Raw genomic sequence first — 22,185 nt, forward strand, 5'->3', positions numbered from 1 at the left:
AAACAAAAAACCCCACAGATCTAGAGCATGTGTGCAGTTCTGCCCAGGAGACCTTTCTGACATCAATTAACCTTTTTATCTTCTGTAATAATGCCAGTTCCTCTTTTTAGTATTTGGTCACTGTTTGTGTAATAGACTTATATATTACCTCACAGCAACTAATACAAGAGAGTCCCGATGTGGCTTACATAGTGTTTTAGTGAACACTGTTTCCAGTTGGCCTATCGTCAGTCCATCCAGTCTATCATCAGTCCTCTCCTTGTGGAGAGGCAGGGAGGTTTTTGAGGGAAGATGAGGACGAGAAGAAAGAAGCGATTTATTGTTCCTGCCCAGAAGTGAAGCATGATAGGAAAGCGTAAAGTGGAGGAAATGTGCTGATCCGTGGTGGTCTCAGACTTTGTAAATGTGTTACCTTCCAAAGGTTGTTACCACCTTCCTTGGAACTCCCTTTTTCCTACGGATACGATATATGTCTTCAGGTTCCTGGGAAAGTCAATAAAAACCCACTGATTTTACACTGTAGTGAATGTGGTGTGCATATGTAATGTAAAAAGTATAGGACAGTATAAACAAGTAGTGTCTTAAACAATAAAAAGTAGTTTAAGTAAGAAGAAATAAGAGACTTAAGGAGTTTCTCAAAGGATCGTTGAGTACTGAAAAGGGAGCTCCACGCTTAATGGCACTGGCTCATCTGTCTTTTCTCACCCAAAATGGATGGCTTTCCTTTTCCATAATAGCCATGTGACGAGGAGAACTTGTATACTTTTCAGACATGATTTAGAGTTTCATTTGAGGGTTTCAGGAGCAGAAGGAACAAACGGAGAAAAAGAGAAGTTTCTGAAACAACTGAGCCAAAGTATGAAGGAAAGGGAAGAATTTTTAAAGGATATATGTGTGCGGGCAGAAAAGAAAATCCTATGCCATGGTACAACTGAGCTGTGAATAGCCTTGCTGTAGATGAGGGAGAAAACCCAGTGTGCACAGTCAGGAGACAGGCCAGAAGGGTGGTCTGTGTGCCCTTGGGGCCTGCCAGCCTGGTGGGGGGGTGGGGGGGTACCTGTCCAGACCGGCCACGCTGGTGGTGGAAGAAGGCTGTGCCCATGAGCGAGACAACAACCTGGACAGCCGTGGTTGAGTTTGGGCAGGGCCTTTAATTATGGGAAAAATGTTAACTCAGGTTTATTTGTTAATATATACACGTTCTTGAAAAATTTTACATTCACTCACTATAAGCGAATTAAAAATTATTTAAAATTCATTACGGGAGGTGATTATTTGACTCTGAAGTGGGAACCCTTTGTAAAATATGATTCATTAAGTCCAGGCATGTCTACTGCAGCCTTTCCCGAAGTGCTTGGTAAGAAACACAGGTTATAAAATACTCTTCATGAAAAAGGTTCTGCCACGAAGTGAGTTTGGCAGTGCCGCACATTGAGTCCTGGGAAACTGCACCAGGAGCCGCGTGATAGCATGATAAAGTCCAGCAGTGAAGAAGCCTGTTACAGTAACCCACTACTGCTCAAACATCAGATCACGGAACCCTTTCTGCCCAGAGCCCCTTTTAATGTTCCATGAAACCAGGGCTTAGGAAAAAATCATTTATCAAACACCTTAGGCATTTGCTGACATTTTACATAATCTCCTTCACCCCAATTTCTGTGATATGGTTGTGCATCTCTTTTTAGATGCAGTTTTTTTTTTTTTAAGATTTTATTTATTTATTTGACAGAGAGAGAGAGATAGTGAGAGAGGGAACACAAGCAGGGGGAGTGGGAAAGAGAGAAGCAGGCTCCCCGCCGAGCAGGGAGCCCGATGCGGGTCCCTGGGACCATGACCTGAGCTGAAGGCAGTCGCTTAACCAACTGAGCCACCCAGGTGCCCCTAGATGCAGTTTTTACTGCACTGGGAATTGAGCCTCTTAAATCTATAAACCTCATTTATATTTTAGGACTCGTTTTACAGTAAACAATGGAATATTTTCAGAGTATTTCCATGAATTGAAGGAATTACACGGCCACAGATGAAATCGTACCCAAAAAAGTTTGAAATTAAGGAATAAGTAGATCATTATATATTAAACTATTCTGCTGAAGTGGAAAAAAAGTTAAAATTTGAAAGAAAACCAAGTAATTCTAATCCTGATAACTTATGCATAAACGGGATTCATTTGCCTTTTGAAAAAAGGCTGGCTTATTTAGAAAGTCTCTGATTTATTTTAAATGACTTAACCTTCTGTGTTCATAAAGCCTGAGAACAACAGCCCTTGAAGTGACTTCACTATGTGAAGATCCCAGAGTCCAATGAGCAGAAGTCCTGGGGACTTAGTGCCACAGAATTCTTACGTAGTTTGCATCGTCTTTGTAACCTTGTGGTGAATATTTAAAACTTTTGATTTAGTGTCCTTATCTTTAAAAATGGAGTTAAAACAGCGACTCTTCTCACAATGAGGTATTATGAAATAACTCCTTTAAAACTGTGCAAAGTGCTGATTTTTAAAAAGCTACGGAGTGGTGCTGACATATCTCTGCATGCTTTTTTAAGGCAGCATATTGTATTCACAAAGTGATAGCAAGGGTGTGTGATAGCAGTATGTCACTTAAAACATTAGATAAATAGTAACTATGATAAATGAATTCTGTATTATGTTTATTTCATTTTATTTCATTGTATATGCCAGTAGCCAAAAAATTGGGGAGATTGCTACTTAGGAAATCTGATTTTCTGTGACTTTTGTTTTTGACAAACACATATTTTAAGTCCATTACTATTCTGTTATTTAACTAGCATCTAAGATGACAGTTACTATTAGTTTATTAGTGTATGTTTTGGGTATCAAAATACAGTTGACTTTTCCGATACCACCCCAACAAGAAATTTTGTTTACCCTTCCTAAAATTGGAATTTCTACATGATTAATATAGCCAAAACAGATTTTAGAAGAATACTAAAAAATCATATTGCTCATGCTCTTGGAAGGGTTTAGTTTAAACGCATCCCTTTTCTGCAACCTGAGCATCTGGTATTTTCAAATTAGGCACCTTCTAAATTTGACTCATACATTATGGAAATCTGATGACACGAGGGGTGGATAGGCTTGCTTTGATTTTATGAAATATTAATCATAGCTGTGATTAATGATTCAGCATTTCACATCTGGGTTATTCCTGTCGTATTTGAAAATTATACTATTAAATACAGTATATAAACTTAGTGTAGGTGGGGTCACACTAATTCTCTAGTGTCCTTTAAAAATTAAGTGGAAACTTAACAATATATCAGAAGCTACCAGTGATAATCTGTGATGTTGACAGTTCCTGGCATATTTTATACCCTCAGGGATTTTTTGATGCAGGTTAGTACACATCTCTTCAGGGAGCTGAAGCTATAGAATCTGCTTTCCAGAGAGCTGTTGTCTCTAACTAACCAAGATAGGATCTCTAGAGTGGCTTTATTATATAAAAGAGAAAGAATAAATAGAAATGGTACACCAGTAAAATTGTTTCAGTTGTTAGACTCTTGAGTGCCATACCTCCCCCCTGCTGTCATTTCTTGACCTTTACTACAGGTCAGGCATTGCGCTAAATACTTGATGCGTGTTTTCCTATTTAAAGAAATGTATGGGGTGGCTTAATGAGAATTATGTAATTCGATGGATCACAACCATCAAAGTGTAAGCGTCTGCCGTAAATGAATAAAATTTACCATGTTTGAAATTTGACATGTACCATTCATGGGTGGTTTTCTCATAGTCCACATTTTTTTCTCATTATTTCACTTGTACTACTTCCAAATGATTATGGAGCTAAATATAACCATGGAAGGTAATGACAGTGAAAAAAATGTGAAGAAGAGTGTGGACTTAAAAGTTGGTCCAGAGGGGCGCCTGGGTGGCTCAGTTGGTTAAGCGACTGCCTTCGGCTCGGGTCATGATCCTGGAGTCCTGGGATCGAGTCCCGCATCGGGCTCCCTGCTCGGCAGGGAGTCTGCTTCTCCCTCTGACCCTCCTCCCTCTCATGCTCTCTGTCTCTCATTCTCTCTGTCTCAAATAAATAAATAAAATCTTTAAAAAAAAAAGTTGGTCCAGAGTCACTGGAAAATGATGATGACTTTAGCAGTCCACACATTGACTTGAAATTTGACTATGAGGCAGGTCAATAATAATAATAATAGCTATTATTATTATTATTTCTAGTTGCCATAGTTATTCCAAAAACTAACAGCCTTACAAATAGGAGAAGGCATCTTATTACTGTTGTTGGTGTTCTCTTGGATTCGCATTTTTTTTAGCTGGATTTGAAAAATACAACATCTCTGACTTCCGTACCCTCAGAACGTCCAGACTCTGGAGCAGACCAGAGAGACTGATGCCATTCCTTCACCGGAGCCCCGAGGTGTAGCAGTGTGGCTGGGGCCAGCCTGCTGACAGCGGGGGGCCCGGTGCACAGAGAGAGGCCGTGTGCGCTGTGTCTGTCTACTTTGTACAAGTGGGGTGGGATTCATCTTCTGGGTTCTTGTTTCTTCCTTTATTTTACCTATTCAGAGCATTTGAGAATTGCTTTCTAGAAACAGGTGCACAGAAATTGTTCTGATATGGTATCCAGGTGGGGTCACAATCCAGTATCTTAGCCTTTTAAAATGACTTAAAAGTCAAATGAGACTTTACCTTTCTTGGGAGATAAATTACAGAACCAGTCAAATGAGGCTTACCAATTCTTGGGAGATAAATTGTAGAATTTTAAGTTGAATAGCGGGCATACATACTACACGTGGATGGCTCACATTCATTTTTGCTTTCTTTGGGGGTAGACGGTTGTAGTACTGCTGCTGCAGGTGGTGGATTTGTGCTTTGGGTATAGTTGTAGAGATTGTTATACTTAATATGGACACTAGAATAGAATTAACTGAATTTGTCCCTTTGCTGTATTATGTTGAACTAGATTCTTGATACTTCTAGTGTTTAGATCCAAACGTCAGTGTATGTAACTTAGGGTCATCATTAAAACAGATCAGTGGGCCCCACCCCAGAGGTTGCTCATCTGAAAGTCTGGGTTAGGGCCTGAGAAATCACAGTTCTAACCAGTTCTACGCTTATGCTGCCGCTGCTGCCCTGGAAACTTAACTTTACAGTTACCGAACTGGTGATGGTTTCACTTTGTTTGAGATCCTCATGTACACTGTTAATGTACACACACTGGTACAGACAAGAGACCCATGCAAAGGGACACTTCCCCTTTTCTTAGAACAAACTCTGTCAGCAACCTCTGGCAGTTTAATCAGAGCCAACAAGAAGTTGCCCTTCCAAAATTTGAAATTATTAAGACTGTTTGAGAGATGGATGAACATGTCTACAGTGACAAGTTGTGTCTTCATTATCTGACAGTAAGTAGCTGATGATATTGGAAGGTGTCATGATCAGCAAGAAAAAAATGTCATTTATATCATCCCTGGCTCATCCTTTGAAAATGTCTACTCATTAGGTATCAGTATGGTAGATTATGTTAAATTATAAGTGAATACACACATATTGGATGTGAGTCCTCAATGAAAATTTGTTCAGTCAAAAAACTGGGAGACAACTTGCATGATTCTACTTTTGTAAACTCATTTCCTGGAAAATGTATTTTATTGATACTATTCATTGCCAGATTATTGCTTTTTACAAGTTCTAACAAAATGGCAGTTTTCCCCCCGGTTTACATTACAATTTAACAAGTGACATACATTTACAGACTTTGTTGGAAAGTAAATTAATGGAAACAAATCAAATAATGAAACAAATATAATAGAAAACTTTTTAAGACATAGACTAACATGGTGAGGACTTAAATATTATGTAAATATTGAATATTAGATAAGGAGTTCAGTTGTAAATATCATAACTTTGCTGGTTAATTCCCTAAATTTAAAGTGCATATTGCTATATAAATTATGATTTCTTTATTTTTGTTTGTTTGTGGAACTTAAAGGAAAATAGTTTGTAGCTTTCTTTGGTGTTTTCCAGCCTCACTAGAATTTTTTTATAGAGTAAATTTCTTACAGAGTTATTTAAAATCAGTTAACGTATGCTATTATGTATGATACTAAATTCTCATTGAAATTATACTACCATCCTTTAGTTTGAGTGAGAAATAGTATAATTAAAAAGTGTTTTCAGTGTTATTTGCTGTGCAGCTAGATTCTGTGAGGAGGTCCCTTCTGAAATGAGGGATGCTCACAGGGAAAATATGAGTAGAAGTCATAATGTACCGTAGCTCTTATTTTAGCGTATATATTTTATTTGCCACAGGAAGCATATGGAAAGCTACTAGAAGCAGAAAAGCATCAGAACCAGTTGCAAGCCAAAGGTTTATTTTCAGAAAAAACTAAAACCAAGTAAGTTCTTCTCTCGCATTAAAATACATGCAAAATTTGAATGAAAAACATGCCACTTGTCATTGGTGGTGTTTAGGCATACTTAAAGCCTAGAAGTGTGTTCCCGATTTCAGCATTGATCATTAAAGTTAGGGGTCAAAATAACAGGCTGGTTTTTTGTTTGGGAGGAAGTAGATATTACAGCTGTTATTTTTATCTTCATTCCAGATTTATGTATTAAATGGCACTTAACTTTTGAAGAGGAGATCCTCAGAATTTTTGTTTATATAGCTGTATATTTACTGAAATACCAAAAACAGTTCAGGCATGTAAATGTTAAGATTTGGACTTCCATTGGGCAAACAGTGATAGGTTAGATCTGTCAGCCCGGTGCTTCACTACTTCTTATGCAGAAGACATGAGTCTTTGAGAATCCCTTGCTGAAGTCGTGCATACCACCGCTAGCTCTTTATTTGGACTTGATTACTACTTTAGTCCTCTGGCAGGCCAACGTTGTGTCCATTGCTTCTCCTTTGAAGTAAATAATGAAAAATAAGCACAGTGTTCATTTTTAGGAAACCTGGTAGCTTGGTGTATCACATGAGTTCCACAAGAGCGTGTTTAAGTCCTCCAACAAAACATTTGCTAGACTGGATGTCTTTCCTAAAGTAGAATGAGGGAATGAAATAACACTTCTCAAAAATAGTTTACTTAGGTGAAATTTTAATGCTCTAGAATACAAAAATTTGTTTCCCAATCAAGAATCGCTACTGCATGTGGGATCTTTTGTGATAGAACTCTAATTGCATGGTTAATTTAAAAGAGAATATATGTGATATTTTAACAGAGACCTGATTGGCAGCAGATGGCTGATTAAGGAGGAACTAGAAGAAATGTTAGTGGAAAAACTGTCAGATCAAGATGTGAGTGATTAATCTTTTAAATTTAAGGGGACTTGTGCCGTAAGAATGCAGACAATTGCTGTATTTAGGATCATCACGGTAATGTTCCTCAGAGGCAGGTGTTCCTAAGACAGTTTTCCTTTCTAAAACATATGTATAGTTGGTTTCTGCCAAAGGGCCTTATTGCGGTCAGGAAGGTGACATGCCTCCTGGCCAGACCCTCCTATCCACAAGTGCCCTCAGTGTCCTCCGCCGGCGGTTCTAGGGAAGCGCAGCAGAGGTCAGTTTTCATCTCCTTCAGTAAAGCCAATAGCTAATTTTACAAGCTAATGTAAGGAGTTATCACAGGTGAAGTAGAAAAAGAAAGGAGCGCGTGGTCGCCCTCGTGCAATTTGCTGCTCCCTGGCCTACTTGTGTGCAGTATCTAGATAAGGGTGGTATTTTTCATCTTGGAATCTGAGAAACCACCTATGTCAGAATCACTTAAAATGCAGCCAGAAAACTGGTTAGAAAATGCAGTTTCCTAAGAATTCAGACCTCGCTCAGAATTTCCAGGGGTGTCACCCAGGAATTCTTCTTTTTAACCAGCTCCCCAGGTGAGTCTTATACCCTATAAAGTCTGTGCCCCCTGCTTTAGGTTTTCATTGGAGCGCTCTTTTGCTAAAGGCTCTAATATACACCAATATTATCTGAGGAAATTTGATGTTTTAAATATGCTGATATTCTAAATTTAGATTATTTCTAGAAGATATGAGTGTAAGTTTCACAAATTGTTCCAAGAAGGATTTTTTCTTCCATGGCACTGGCTAACATTGTTAGTACCTTGCCACCCGTGTTGATTTTAAGTCATGTACTTAAATTGCGCTTTTTTTCATTTAACATATTGGAGAAATTAATGATTTGGAAACGTTGCAACTTGCTTAACAAGGTGTCAGGCATTTGGTGAGTGGTAGATCTGGAGTTAATTTCTAATATCCTAACTGCCAAGTCGCTATTGCTGCATTTGGATCTAACTGAAAAAAATCTCTCTTTGCTTCTTCTTTGAATGTATCATTTCATTGTTTCCTATGTTTTCTGGCTGCTTTGATTTTTTTTATAATACAAGTTTGTTTTTTGGGGTTTATTTTGTTTGTTTTTCCATTTGAAAACATCCCAAGGACTTCTTTTTAGAGGTGTGCAACTGGGAAGACCAAATATATGCATTTTCCATACATACACATAATGATGTATGTATCTCCTATACATAGACAGTAGATGTGTGGGTGATAGTCTGCTGTACTTTTGGGGTACTGGATAGCAGAAGAGATCCTGAAGTTGCTGGCTGGTATCAAGATGGGGGAGGCAGGGACTTCTTAAACCTTACCCCTAGCTCATCAGAAAGGCCATGCCAGACTCGTAGCTACCCCTCTGTACGTGCATAGTCAGCATGTGATGGAATTGAGAGAACAGCTGAGAGCAGAGGGCACAGGCCCAGAAATGGAGGGGAAGAACAGAGCTGTGTCAGTCCAGGTACCGCAGGTGGCAAAGTCTGTCACCCTTACCTAGAAAATTCCCCTCTCTTTTATTGTGACAGCACAGGAAGCAGTAATTGAAGCAGTCTCTTAAAACTTACTGTTGAGATTTCTCCACATTCCAAATCATTAATGGCAGATGTCCACAATAAAGTCAGAGGCAACAAAGAGAGTATGATTTTTAGGGTTGACAGAAACACAAATAAGGTTATCAAAAATTGGGTCTCACACTCCACATTAAGGCTCTCGAGTATTAGTTGTCTCCTTCTGCATAAACACTTTAGAATGATTACTCTGGCGTCTAATTTTAAGGGGTTAATACCAAGTTGTTTACTTTCTAATCACATGTTCGAGAACTATTAAAAAAAACGCACAGAGTAGCAGGGATAATTTATTTCAAGAGGTTGCCCTTTAAGTCAAGTATCTCTTGAATTTTTAAATAGCTTGATTGTTCGGTTTTAAAGGAAATCATAAACATTAAAGTAACACAGCTTGAACAGCTAAAGATATATTTGCCAAATGTATTATGAAATATAATTTAAGAGGTACATTTTCTCAAAATCAAACTCTTCCCATTTTACTATACATAACTGGAAATTATTTTTAAACCTCCTCTTGATCCAGTTAATAAAAGAGTAGAAATTACACTTGAAGATCATCTAAATATTTTTTGAAAATGAATTTAAATCTCAATTTCATGTAATTAAAATACAGAGAAGCTGATATTTCTTTGCTTGGTAAGTCTCTCTTGTTTCTCAGAAGAAAAGATTGGGCACTGAGGGATACACAGGGGAAGTGTTGTGTCTGCATGCTGTTTTAAAAGCAGCATGAAGGTGCAGGAGTGTCATCCTGTCAAAATTCATCAAGAAAAGCAACATTGGAAAAATCAGGTATACAGAAATAGAAAAAATTTAGCAAATGCAATTACACTTGCATCTTCTAATGAATTTTTATTTTATTGTCTGTAGTATGCACAGTTCATTCGGCTGCTAGAAAGGTTATTGACACTGTACAGTGGTGCCGAAGAAGAATTTGTGCAGAGATTCCGTAGGAGTGTAACTATTCAATCAAAAAAACAGCTGATTGAACCTGTGCAGTATGATGAGCAAGGAATGGCCTTCAGCACCAGCGAAGGTAATGACATTCCGTGGAGAGAAAATAAATTTTGTGAAAACTGAGAAACAACAATTATTTTTATTTGCTATCACTCCCTGGTATTCAGTTGGTCCGACCATTTGTTTTTTGCTACCGAAACATTGAATTTTCTAATTTTTAAGACTCTGTTGAAGTTTCAAAAATCTGAACCTTCTCATGTCCCAGGAAAAAATGTGGATGCGTACCTACCCCATCTTGTTGATGCTTTTTATTTTTAGACTTATGTTAAATCTTTTTCACATTTTCAACGGGCAGAGACAAAAAATGTTTGTGATAAGGGTTTCCCATCTAAAATGAAAATGCTCAGGGAATCTGGTTGTTGGATACTGAAACTGTGAAACGTGAAAACTTGAGGTCCTCAACCTCACATCTTCCTTGGAGCCATGCAGACTTTCGTTATGATGCAGCTTTTAAGGCCTGACCTATTAAATGATAAACCTGCAACTCTTCATAGTGGAGCATTCTTCCTTGGCATTTCAACTAATGCTTTCAAAGAAATGGGACCTTTCCTGAGGATTCTTTTCTTTTTTACCAACTATATTTTATTATACTGTTCATATATTTTTAAAAGTTACATGATTAGATATACTTACTGATTATCAAAGAAGAACACTGTAAAGTGGTTGTTTTTCTAAAGTAACATAAATAAATACGAATTACTTCATTGCTCATTGAAACTAATTTTAAATCATTGTGGTGTTCCTAAAATGGAGTTGAGGAACAAAATTACCCCATAATAAGCTCTATTGCATCGATAATGGTGTAGTTTGCCTGTTTTATTTTTGTTTGACTTATAATACTCATAGAACTTTACTACGTATAGTGTAATAGTATATTGTCCTTCTGGGGAAAAAATATAACGTCGTTTTACCTACCCCATTCACCTCGAAGATTTTTACTAATAGAAATTCTGTATTTACAAAGGTAAAAGAAAGAGTGCAAAAGCGGAAGCAGTTGTTTATGAGCATGGAAGTGGAAAAATAAAAGTAAATGGAATCGATTATCTGCTTTACTTCCCAGTGACACAAGACAGGTTTGTTTCTCATTTTGCGTTTGCGTTTTGTCTTTATATTAAAAAGCCTTATGATTTTCTGATTATATATGTCTGAATGATTGTTTCTCTTTACCAATGTAATTAAATCAAACTAGCTAGAGGGAAGCTGTCACTGTTTTTTAAATGTGATTTTCCAGATTTTGAAAAAGCATCTCTAGAATTCCTCGTTAATTGAATCTTCCTCCTCTATCAGATCCTACTGGAAGTTGAGTATTTTAGATGTATCTTCCTTTCTGAAATGCAGACTATGCCAAAATGAAAGAAAAGTAGATTCCCACCTTCTGTTTCCCTAGTTGGGGGGCGGATGTGCACAAAACAACAGAAACCAACCTTGGCCCTTACCAGCATAAATATTAGAAAAAGTCTGCTTTATCACTCTGGATTTTTTTTGCTACTCAGAGGAAACTGATTACATACTGAGCAAGCAAATCTAAACCTGACATTGATGTGTTAAAACAAGAGCTCATCAGGCTTTGCTTTAGGTCCCAGTGCCAAATATGGCAGTTTTATTTTTTTGAACTTTGTATCCCATGGAGAAATAGACATTAGTCATAAATAAGTATTACAATTCACGTTCTCTAAATATGCTCATCTTCGATCTCTGTGAGTCACTATCTAAAGGCTTACTCTTTTGGAGGCGGTTATTATTTTTCTAGTAGTTACTGTCATTATCCACAAGTAACACAAGTTCTTCATGATTAGGCCCTGTTTCCTGAATGTGTAGTGCGCTATTTAAGGTGAAAAGAGGCAAAAGCTCCGCTGATCCCAGTGCTTATGTAAGGAAGAGAGGACCCTGTTAATGTCATGCAAGTTTCTGGACCGAATAATGACTTCAGGAAATGTATGTTTATTTTATTGGTATGTGTGTCTGTGTCGAGGAGTAACCCACTCTAACTCCATTCAAATGGAGTAGGCTAATTCTGCCATCCTTCTCACAGGGAAATGGGTAGAGGAAGCTCTTCTTTCCCTTAAGAAAAGCCAGAGAGAGACCCAGAACGTCAGCACTGGAAACTGCTTGGAGGAATGGCATTTGACCAGTAATAACCTGTTAGTTTACTTTCAGATATAACTCCTGATGCTTTAACCATAAATCTCAGTTATGGCTTGAACTCATAAATCAATAGTTATCCTTAGAACTTACTCTCCAGTTTGAATTCAGCAGGCATTTACTAAGGACGGTCTGTGTGCACCGTCTTGTTCTGGGTGTTGTGAAGATATCAGAGCTATTTAAATATGATTTCTATCATCAAGAGACTTCCTCTCTGATTGGGAAGCCTAAGTGAATCTTGGCAGAAATGGGCACCCGGACCATCTCGTCATCTTAAAGTGGTTGTAGGGATTGTGCTAGGCTGGCCTTCCCACGTGCAGGAGCAGCCAGGAGCTTACAGATTCAGCAGCAAGGTGACCACTGACCAGCAGGAAGACAGCTAAACTGAGAATCAGGTGATCTCGCTTCGAGTTCTGTTTTCTAGCTGTGTGACCTTAGCCCAGATACTTAAAGGTCACTTTGCTAGTTTGTAGGAGAATTGGACTTGATCTCTCAGATGCTCGCCTACAAGTCAGCTGGATGGCTAGCTCTCTTTCCAGGGTCCTTTCTTCAGGCTGTTTGCACAAATAGATCATTGGGAATGAACGTTGACTGTGTTGCCTTCCCAGTGCTATCAGAAAATTTTTGTTCATTCATCCATTCACTTACACAACAGACATTTATTACTAAGTGCCTAGTACTGTGGAATACAAAGATTAATAACCCTTCTGATTTGGAAAGTCCTTTGCTCTGTCAGGCAACCACTAAAGTAACTCTTAACTGATCATCTGTGCAAAAGAAATACGTTCCTCACACAGCACTAGCCGTGTAATAGGGGAGATAAGGTTAGCATTCTAAGCAATTAAAAATAAATAAGAGCATGCATTTGTACATATGCTAAGTTATATGCTTTTGAATTGGTGCCATAAGGAGTTCGTTCAGAGAAGATGGAAAAGGAGATTGTTTTATATTTTTTTCAAAGTGACTTTGATTAGATAATAAAGAACAAAATAAATTTGATTCTTTTAACTCAGGATTCTGTCTGAGATGCCTGAGAGCAGATGAAGACTGTTTTTGCACGTATTTGTTTGCAGTCCAGATTAGTTAAAATCGATAGCTACATATAATCATCTTCAGTTGTTACCCTTTGGATCACACTTACGTATCAGTTAAGTTTTCTTCCTTAGTGTGCACCCACTTCCCAAATGTCCAGACCCTTCTTGGTGGTCTGTCTTACCTTGACCCCTGGTTCAGTCCCTCTAGTGTGTCTGGAGTAGATTAGAGAATGTGTTCTTTCTGAATTTGTCTCTATTTCTTTATATAAGCATTTGTTAGGGAATCTTAGAATTTTAGGAATTAACACAGGTAAGTGTTTAAGCTCCCAAACAAGTGGGTGACCAGAGCTGCTCCATAATGTCACTTACATTACTAACCACTTACCTGTGTCAGGCAACACAGAGTCCCCCCCACCCCCCACGCATGTCTGGGTGTCAATCCCATAGATTCTGTCTTGGCCTATCTTGCCCTGCTGGAAAAGTGGAATGGTGGAATTACATTATCAGTCTCTAAATTTTCTTTAGTTATTATGATAATATGGCTATTACTTAGAACAGTATTTTTTTTTTAAGATTTTATTTATTTATTTGAGAGAGAGAATGAGAGACAGCACAAGAGGGAAGAGGGTCAGAGGGAGAGGCAGACCCCCCGCTGAGCAGGGAGCCCGATGCGGGACTCGATCCCGGGACTCCAGGATCATTACCTGAGCCGAAGGCAGTCGCTTAACCGACTGAGCCACCCAGGCGCCCAGAACAGTATTATTTTTATAACATTCCTATTTTTGATTTGGTTGCTTTATTCAAAAAAGCAATACGGATTTATGTTGTTTCAGGCCCGTGTTTGTTGTTGTTTCATCCCTGTTCAAACAACATCCCTGTTGAAGCAGCACTATTGCAGATTCTAATTAACTGTGTTCTTGGAAAGTCCTGTTCAGAGAGAAGGTTCTGTCCATCTGTCTGCATGCAATTATTTTGCCCGTGTAGCTTGAAGAGTAACAGTCGAATGTAACTGTCCATATCTGTCTTTCAGCATCACTGTGGTATAAGTTTTATTTGAGGTCTAGAAAGCTACACTGTCAGATAAAGCAAGTCAATGCAAAATGAATCGGCTTTTCTAAATATTCAGTAGAGCTATTGGGGCAAAACAGCAAGATCAGCGTTAACTGACAGGCAGTGGTGATTGGACCTGGTACATAAATGGTGTTCAGCAGTCCCTTGCTGGGTTGAGCAAGAGAAGGTCGGGTGGTGTTCTGTCCGTGTTCCATTCTCCAGTGCTGGGGTGCCTTTGGGGCCCGCGCGGGCACAGACTGCCGAGGCAAGTGGGCCCAGCTGGTGGTGTGCACTGTGTCACGTGGCACCTGCCACTTCAAGAACCAGTCATAGGAGCAGGTGTTTCGGAGGTGGGGGGTGGGGTCGGAGTTGACTGTGGCTCTAGTAACTGCCAAAACCATGTCAGGATGAGCATCCTACATTACACAGATGTGTTATGGTGCATTTTGTTTAGTGAATCTAACTGGCATTGGATAATCGATCACTGAATCCCAGGAGATTCCGCTGATGAGTGGAATTTCCCAACTTTGAGACTTCTTTACCAGGTTATTTTCAAGCTTCGCAAGGTTCTCATGAGAGAAAAGGGCTCAACTGTGAGAGGGTGTGTATTGCTCTATCCAGGAAGAAGAAGAAACGTGGCTGTCCGCAGAGCGTTCTCGACATCAGAGACACCAGGAGTTGTTCCTCTTACAGGTTGACTGAAGTATGCGTGCCGGTGTGCCTGATTGGCTTTCTGTGAATGTGGACAGTGTGAGCAGTTTGTAACACAAGCATCTCAGTAGTGAGCTACCTGTCCCTGTGATGTGTTCTAGAGAACAGTTGATGTTCCCCTTCTGCTTCCTTGACCGGCTTGGAGAACACGACGTGACCTGCACAGTCTCCGGGGGTGGGCGGTCGTCCCAGGCTGGAGCCATACGCCTGGCGGTGGCAAGAGCCTTGTGCAGTTTTGTCACCAACGAAGAGGTCGAGTGGATGAGACAAGGTATGAGCCGCGTTGAGAGTGGCGGGGCGGCGGGGGGTATCTCTGCCCGATCTGTGGTGTTCCCTGGTTCCTGCACCAGTCCCCGGAAATCAGAAAATACTGTTAAATACGCGGCATTGCAGTTTGCCGGCTTCTCTCTGTATGCTCCAGAACCATACCAGTGCTTTTCACTTCTGATTTCTGTGAAGTGAATTTGAGCTAGAAAAAGAAAAGGAGGCCCTCCAGCATCAGGGAAGGCTTCTTCTGGCCTTTAGGGCCTAACTGCTTAACCAGCTTAACAAGCGCTGCCCCGTTGTGTTTAACAGATGAATCAGTGACTGTTTTTGTCTTATCCTAGAAACTTGTAACTGTTCGATGTGATGATGAAGCCCTATACTGTATCTTTCCAACATTAATTGGAGATTTCCATTTTTCCACTGTGATGTGACTTTGAATTTTATGTTGTCTTATTCGCTGGGTGACTCTCACCTCGTCATGAATATGAGAGTCTGCAGTGTGAGAAGGAAGAGGCCGTCAGTTTGTTCATGAGGGCACTGCTTTAAGCGCTTACGATAAATCAGGGCGGTTCTAGCTGAAGACCGTCTTCGAACTGTTTACGAAGGGCGGAAAGCCCTGGGGGCACTACTGACCAGCGGTGTGGCCCGGGCGCGTCACTTAGCGCCTCTGGGCCCCGCAGCTCCTCTCTGGGCAAGTAAGATGGCTTGCCCTGTGCCCCTCCCGCGTGAGCTGCTGCGGTCCGATACTGCGCTGCAGAGAAGCGCCACTTACGGCTTAGGCTAGTTGATTCTTTAAGTCTCTTAAAAATCCATTTGCTTATTAAAAATTTACCATTTTGTACGATTCATGACTAGTCATTCCAATAACTTACAGGACCTTACTTCACAGTTCTGCCAGTTTGACTTAGTGGGCATATTGAAAAGTAATAAAGCATTATTACTTATAATCCAAACTAGAATTTAGACAAGTCTTGTCTGCATTTTGTCCAAAATATTTATTCCATGCCCTTTTAAAGACAAGTAAATGCAAAAACGTAATGGGTGTACAATGAGTGATTGAAGTTTGCCTTTGCTTTACGCCCATTCAGATACTCCTAATAAGATAACCCCACCTTGTCTACAGGGAAAAGCAGTGCTAGTGTTGGAAGAGTAAAAAAGACAAGGAAAAACTATGGTCTGTTTACGTATTTATAAAAGCATTGTAAGAGCTTTCTCATCACTGGTATTCTCGAAATCTGTGGTTCCAGCCACCACAGGGGCACATTATTCGGGGCATATGCTGAGAGTAGCTCATCAGTTGCCTAGAAATTACCCGCTCTTGATGATTAGGGAGAGAAAACTTCCAGAAGTTTCTTTTCTCAGATAGGTTTGATAAGTCATACTGTACCTGTATGTTTGTATATTCATGTTCTCAAATCTACAGTGTCCGTAGACTTCCTCTTACTCAGCCATATAGTGTTTGTTGTCTGCCTCGTGTCTCCGTTGGAACTTTCACACCCGTAATAATAAGCAGGCAGTGTCAGTGCCGTCACAGTGAATAGTGACTACCCACACATGAGCAGACCTATCTTAAGTTGAACAGGCTTAAAAACCTACAAGGAACCACAGCCCTCATAGGAAGAGAAGAACAGACTCAAACAGTGCAGCCGGTGTTTGTCTCCGAAATGGGGGAACTATCCTAAAAGAGTGAGAGCAAACTGCTATCGTGAGACTTATACCAGGCTGGTAAATTATTACAGGTCTGGTTGCTTTCCTGTAGGCAGCGTGCATCTCCCATGCTTCATAAAGGCTTCTCTTTCTACACCGCAGCTGGACTGCTGACTGCTGATCCACGCGTCAGAGAACGGAAGAAGCCAGGCCAAGAGGGAGCCCGCAGAAAGTTCACCTGGAAGAAGCGCTAAGTGTTCTTTCACGGGCGAGGAGAGGAAACGCCGTGTATATGTGCTTGGCATGCGGCAGACATACAATAAATATTTGCTGGCCAGTGTGAGGGCAACACTATCAGGCATTTGAGTTGTGAGATGGTTTATTTTTAAATGCTACTTTGTAAAGGTTACCTTGTAAACATAATTTTTAAAAAATATTTAGCTTCATTCTGCTGCTTTATTTTTCAGAAGGTCGTTTTAGAAGCATGATTCATAGAACCTTGGCATATTAGATCTGAAAGGAACATTCAACAACATCTAGTCAAGTAACCTCATTTTGCAGACGAGAAGGCCCAGCCTCCAAAATGAAGGGACCTACCAGAGCTACACTGCTAATTTAATGAGGGAACTCATTTCTCCTGATTCTCTTGTTTTCCCATACAGCCATTGTTACAACATATTTTTCAAAATGAGGGGCGAGAATGCTTGTTCAAGAGAATGAAGTAAGTTGTGAGGGTCTTTGTCAGGAGCCAGAGAGGACTGAGCTGCCAAATGTTCAAGGAGCGGATTCAGACAATAGGCCAGTCTCCCCCCCAGCCCCTGGCAGCCACCGCTCTACTGTTTGTAGGAGTTCAGCTTTAAGATGCTACATACAAGTGATACCATGTGGTTTTTGTCTTCATCCAGCTTATTTCCCTGAGCATAATGCTCTCCAAGTTGGGTACAGGCTTTCAGCTAGAAGATGAATTAGTTCTGAGGATCTAATGTGGGGATTACGGCTGATAATTCTGTATTATATAATGGAAATTTGCTTAGTAGATCTGAAGCATTCTCACCAAAAAAAAAAGTGTGTGGGGGGGAAACCATGAGGTGATGGATAGGTTAATTTACTTCATGGTAGGAACCCTTTCACAACCCGTGTGTGCGTACAATAGTCCCCCACCCCCTATCCACAGGTATACGTTCCAAGACCCCCGGGGGGGTGCCTGAAACCACCGAACCCGATACATAACGGGGGTTTTTTTCTCTACATAAATATCTGTGATAAAGTTTAATTTATAAATTAGGCATAGTAAGAGATTAACAATAATAATGATCAAATGGAATAGTTATAACAGTATACTGTAATAAAAGTTATGTGAACGTGGTATCTCTCAGAGTACCCTGTTGTGCTGTACTCACCCTTGTCATGATGGTGTGAGATGAGGAGATGAAGAGAGGGGAAAGACGTGGGCATCGGGACGCGGCGTTAGGCCACTACTGACCCTCAGATGATAGAGCAGGAGGAGGACCAAGTGCTCCCAGACTGTGGTTGACCACGGGGATCTGAAAGCACAGATAAGGGGGGACTACTGTATATCAAATCGTCACATTGTACATTTTAAATGTATTACAACACTGAATTCTACCTCAGTAAAGCTGGGAAGAAAGCTGAGTGAAATTAATAGTGAAGTCTGTAACTGCTTCCTGCTACGGTATAAGCCAGGGACGCGCCCCCAGCCCACGGAAGGCTCCGCAGAGGTGCCTGCGATACAGAGGCTCTGAAGGAAGGTGGGTAGGCCACGAGTTCACGTAGGTGGAAGAGCGAGGGCGGGGGCCAGGGGCCGAGTCCTTGACTACGGGTCCCCCAGAGACTGCCACACACCAGCTGTCCGCAGGGCAGGGGTGGGGAGGGCCGCTTCCCTGGGCCAGCCTCTGTAATTGCCTGCACTGGGTCTGAAAGACCACATAAGGTTTCTGGCCAACAGCCGTACTCCTCAGTCAGCTGAGTGTTAAATTGAGGAGCTTGTTATAGGGTTTCTAAAGTTCTTTAATCTAAGAAACTTAGATTTTAACTGTATTATAATTTTGCAGCAGGTTTTTGAGGGGAAAAGGTCATTGGTGACAGGGGTGCTTTAAATCCATCTTAATACACTTGTTTTAATAAATACTTCAGAAATTAGACCCTCAGTGTTCAGTTGTCCTTTCTGTAGGGAATTATCTAGTACTGATTTCTCAGTAAATTTGTTTTTTAAAAAGTCTAGGCTAAGTTCTGAAATGTGTACATACACTTCAGATCCTTAAACCATGCGGTAACCCAATGAAATCGAGGGCATACATATCCCCGCATCGTGCCCAATGCATTATTCATCGGACGAAATCGTAGAAAACGTGCCCTGGTTTCTCTGTGCTGCATTCTCCTGTGAAGTCGTGGCAGGTTCGTCCCGCTTCTGTCAGAGCGCGCTTTCTATCACCTTGACGAGGGGAGTGACGATCGGTCCTGCCGTGCGGTGTGGGTCCGCTGAGGTCTTGCAGGTGGGCGCGTGGGTCCACCGGCACCTGGCGCGCACCTGGCGAGCTCTGGACAGGCCAGCCCGAGCGCGTGGCGGCCGGCGCTTCTCGTGGAAGAGACGCCTCGGGGGAAACCAGGGTGCTGGTGCGGGGAAGCCGGGGGCCCTGAAGGACTGGAGACTTGGCGGAGACAGCGGTGGGGGCAGGAGGTGGGGGTGCAGACCCCGACAGCAGCAGAGAGGCAGAAGGCAGAAGTTCAGGATGTTCGGGCGGGACAGAAACAGCAGGCGGGGCTGCTGCTGGTGGGGAAGGTGCTGGGTGGGTTTGTGGCGGCCACAGAGTCACAGAGCTGTGACTGTGCTTACTGCCCCCGGAGAATGCCTGAGCCTGGCTTTCTCTCAAGAAAATAGCCAGGAGGGTTGAGATTACAACAGTGATTTCAGACTGTTAGCAACACGACTCTGAAATAGTTTAGCTAATAGGTAGGATCACAACACACAATACAGTTGACCTTTGAGCTGCATGGGTCTACTTATATCTGGATTTTTTTTTTCAGTACAATACTGTGAATGTATGTTAGGATTTTCTTAACATTTTCTCTAGCTTTATTATAGGAATATATAATAAATATAATAAACAAAATGTGTGCTAAACAACTCTTTGTTATGGGTAAGGCTTCCAGTCAACAGTAGGCTATTAGTACATTTTGGGAGAGTCCGAAGTTCTACACGGATTTTCTACTGCACAGGGATCGGCACCCCGAGCCCCTACATTGTACAGCCTATAACAACAGTCTGAATGTTAGGTCCCACCTTCATGTGAGGCGGCTCTCAGGAATCCAGGGCTCCAAGAGAGAACCTCTACCTCGGGAAGATCACAGCTGTTGCAGGAACAGGAGGGACTCGAAGTAGGGGACCCATCAGGAGGCTTGTGTGACCGGAAGGACCAGGCAGGATGACCAGAACGGGGACAGGTGTGCAGAATGTTCCAGAGCAGGCCCAAGCTGGCTGTAAGAGGCAGGGGCAGATGCCAAGTAGAAGAGTGAGCAGGCAGCTGGTAAAGGAGAGAACTGCAAACACGACGGAGGGGACAGTGACACCAGAGGGGCTGGCTTGGAGTTTCAGATGTTCGGGGACAGTTGGAAACAAGGGACTGTAACTGAGCAGGGGCGTCAGGCAGCTGGCCGGTTTGGGAGGCCAGTACCTGGTTGGGCACTTGAAACACGGCTGGAACCAGCAAGGAGGGACATGCAGCGGGAAGAAGGCCAAGCCTCTGCTCTGGAGAAAACAGCGACGTTTAAAGCCTGAAGGAGGGAGACGAGCCAGAAGCAGCACCAGTGGTGGGGGAGGAATGAGGAAGTCTTGGTGGGTGACCAGAGGCCACTGGAGAAGGAAGCTGCAGGGGCCCTCCCCGGGCTGGCAGACAGGGCGGGCTGTGTGTGTGTGCAGCGGGTCCCGCTCCCCTCTGCATCTCAGTGCCTCACGTCAGATTGGGGTCACTCACTGTCTGCCCTGGCAGCCCCACCTGCCCTTTCGTGAGGATCAAATAAGATAGAGCGGGACAGCAGTGGCAGTCCACTCAGGAGCTGGGCCATCGGAGTGTGTGGACGAGGCAGCCAAGGAAGAGGATTAAGCAGGCCCAGACCCTTGTTTCTCTGCTCAGCTTGAGGCCGGCTCTTTTGCAAACAAGTGCTTAGGGCAGGAGCTGAACGCACTTACCTTTCCAGCCTCTGATTCTTGACCTTCTCGGCCAACTTAGTCAGAAACTCGGGAAGTGGATTCTGAACACCAGCCGTGTATGCGGCATTGAGAAGGGCTGATAGGCACTTTTTTTTTTTTTTTTTAAGGCATTTGACAAGATTATTCCCTTCAGATAATAGTTAAGTGCTAATGCTTCTGTAGTTCCTACTCGGTGCCAAGTACTCAGTACTTTACAAGTAAGAATGTATTTAATCCTCACAGCAACCCTATTAATAGGTAGTCCTGAGAAAAATCAGTGCCCAGGGACATTATTACGTAACTTCCCCAAAGTTGCACGGTGAGGGAGTGGCCAGGCCAGGTTGGAATCTGGAATCTTGGCTCCAGCATGGTGCTCTGAAGCCTGTGGGAGGCCGAGGCAGGACACACAGCACAGGAGCCCGCACAGACCACCCGTGCTCACGCGGTCCATGGAAGGAGAGCCTGTTGCTCGGTGCGGTCAGGAGATTTGACAGAGGCGATGGAGTTTCCGGCAGATCGTAATGGATGGGTAACCATTGATTAATTAGCATTTATGCCATGCCCGACAGCCAACCTTGAGCCTTCATCACATCCAGAGAGGGATGTCCCTGCCATGCCATCAAGATGGGATCACTAGGAGGACAATGAGTGGGCCAGGTGCCGGTGGGAGAAGGTTCTAGGTGAGGCATGAACAGCGATGCGAGTCCAGGGATGAAGCCCGAGGAAGGTGAGGACTCCCCCAGTTTGCCTGCGATGGCCCAGCCTACACCTCTCAGTATCACTGGGTTATCTCCGTGTAACTCCTAAGGAGCTCGCTCTTTGGCTCCCCACACTTCAGGGCATGTGTGAAACCTTAGAATCCTTCCCAAGATTTTATGGATATGTAATTCTTCCTGGACATTGGTCCATCGCTCTCATGAGATTCCCAGAGGGGTCCATCCCTGTAATGGCACGAACATAAGGGGGGTTTTGCAACAAATGTTGGAGAGGTTGTGGAGAAAGGGGAACCCTGTCTTACACTGTTGGTGGGAATGCGAGTTGGTACAGCCACTTTGGAAAAGTTTGGAGGTGCCTCAAAAAATTAAAAATAGAGCTACCCTATGACCCAGCAATTGCACTCCTGAGTATTTACCACAAAGACACAGATGTAGTGAAAAGAAGGGCCATATGCACCCCGATGTTCATAGCAGCAATGTCCACAATAGCCGAACTGTGGAAAGAGCCGAGACGCCCTTCAACAGATGAATG

At 42.1% G+C, this 22,185-nt stretch overlaps 1 protein-coding gene across 1 annotated transcript in view; it reads left to right on the forward strand.

Annotated features, from left to right (window-relative positions):
• The window catches only part of MRPS9 (mitochondrial ribosomal protein S9), a 61,644-nt gene extending 44,557 nt beyond the window's left edge, over positions 1-17,087 (forward strand). The window contains exons 6-11 of the mRNA XM_021680282.1: positions 6,287-6,372; positions 7,199-7,274; positions 9,733-9,898; positions 10,844-10,952; positions 14,918-15,087; positions 16,893-17,087. Of these exons, the coding sequence (XP_021535957.1) occupies positions 6,287-6,372; positions 7,199-7,274; positions 9,733-9,898; positions 10,844-10,952; positions 14,918-15,087; positions 16,893-16,984 (699 nt within the window). The 3' untranslated portion in view covers positions 16,985-17,087. The remainder of the gene's footprint in view (positions 1-6,286; positions 6,373-7,198; positions 7,275-9,732; positions 9,899-10,843; positions 10,953-14,917; positions 15,088-16,892) is intronic.
• The last annotated feature ends 5,098 nt before the right edge of the window (positions 17,088-22,185 follow it).

The sequence above is a fragment of the Neomonachus schauinslandi genome, chromosome 10, assembly GCF_002201575.2.
Source record: "Neomonachus schauinslandi chromosome 10, ASM220157v2, whole genome shotgun sequence".
Lineage (NCBI taxonomy): Eukaryota > Metazoa > Chordata > Mammalia > Carnivora > Phocidae > Neomonachus > Neomonachus schauinslandi.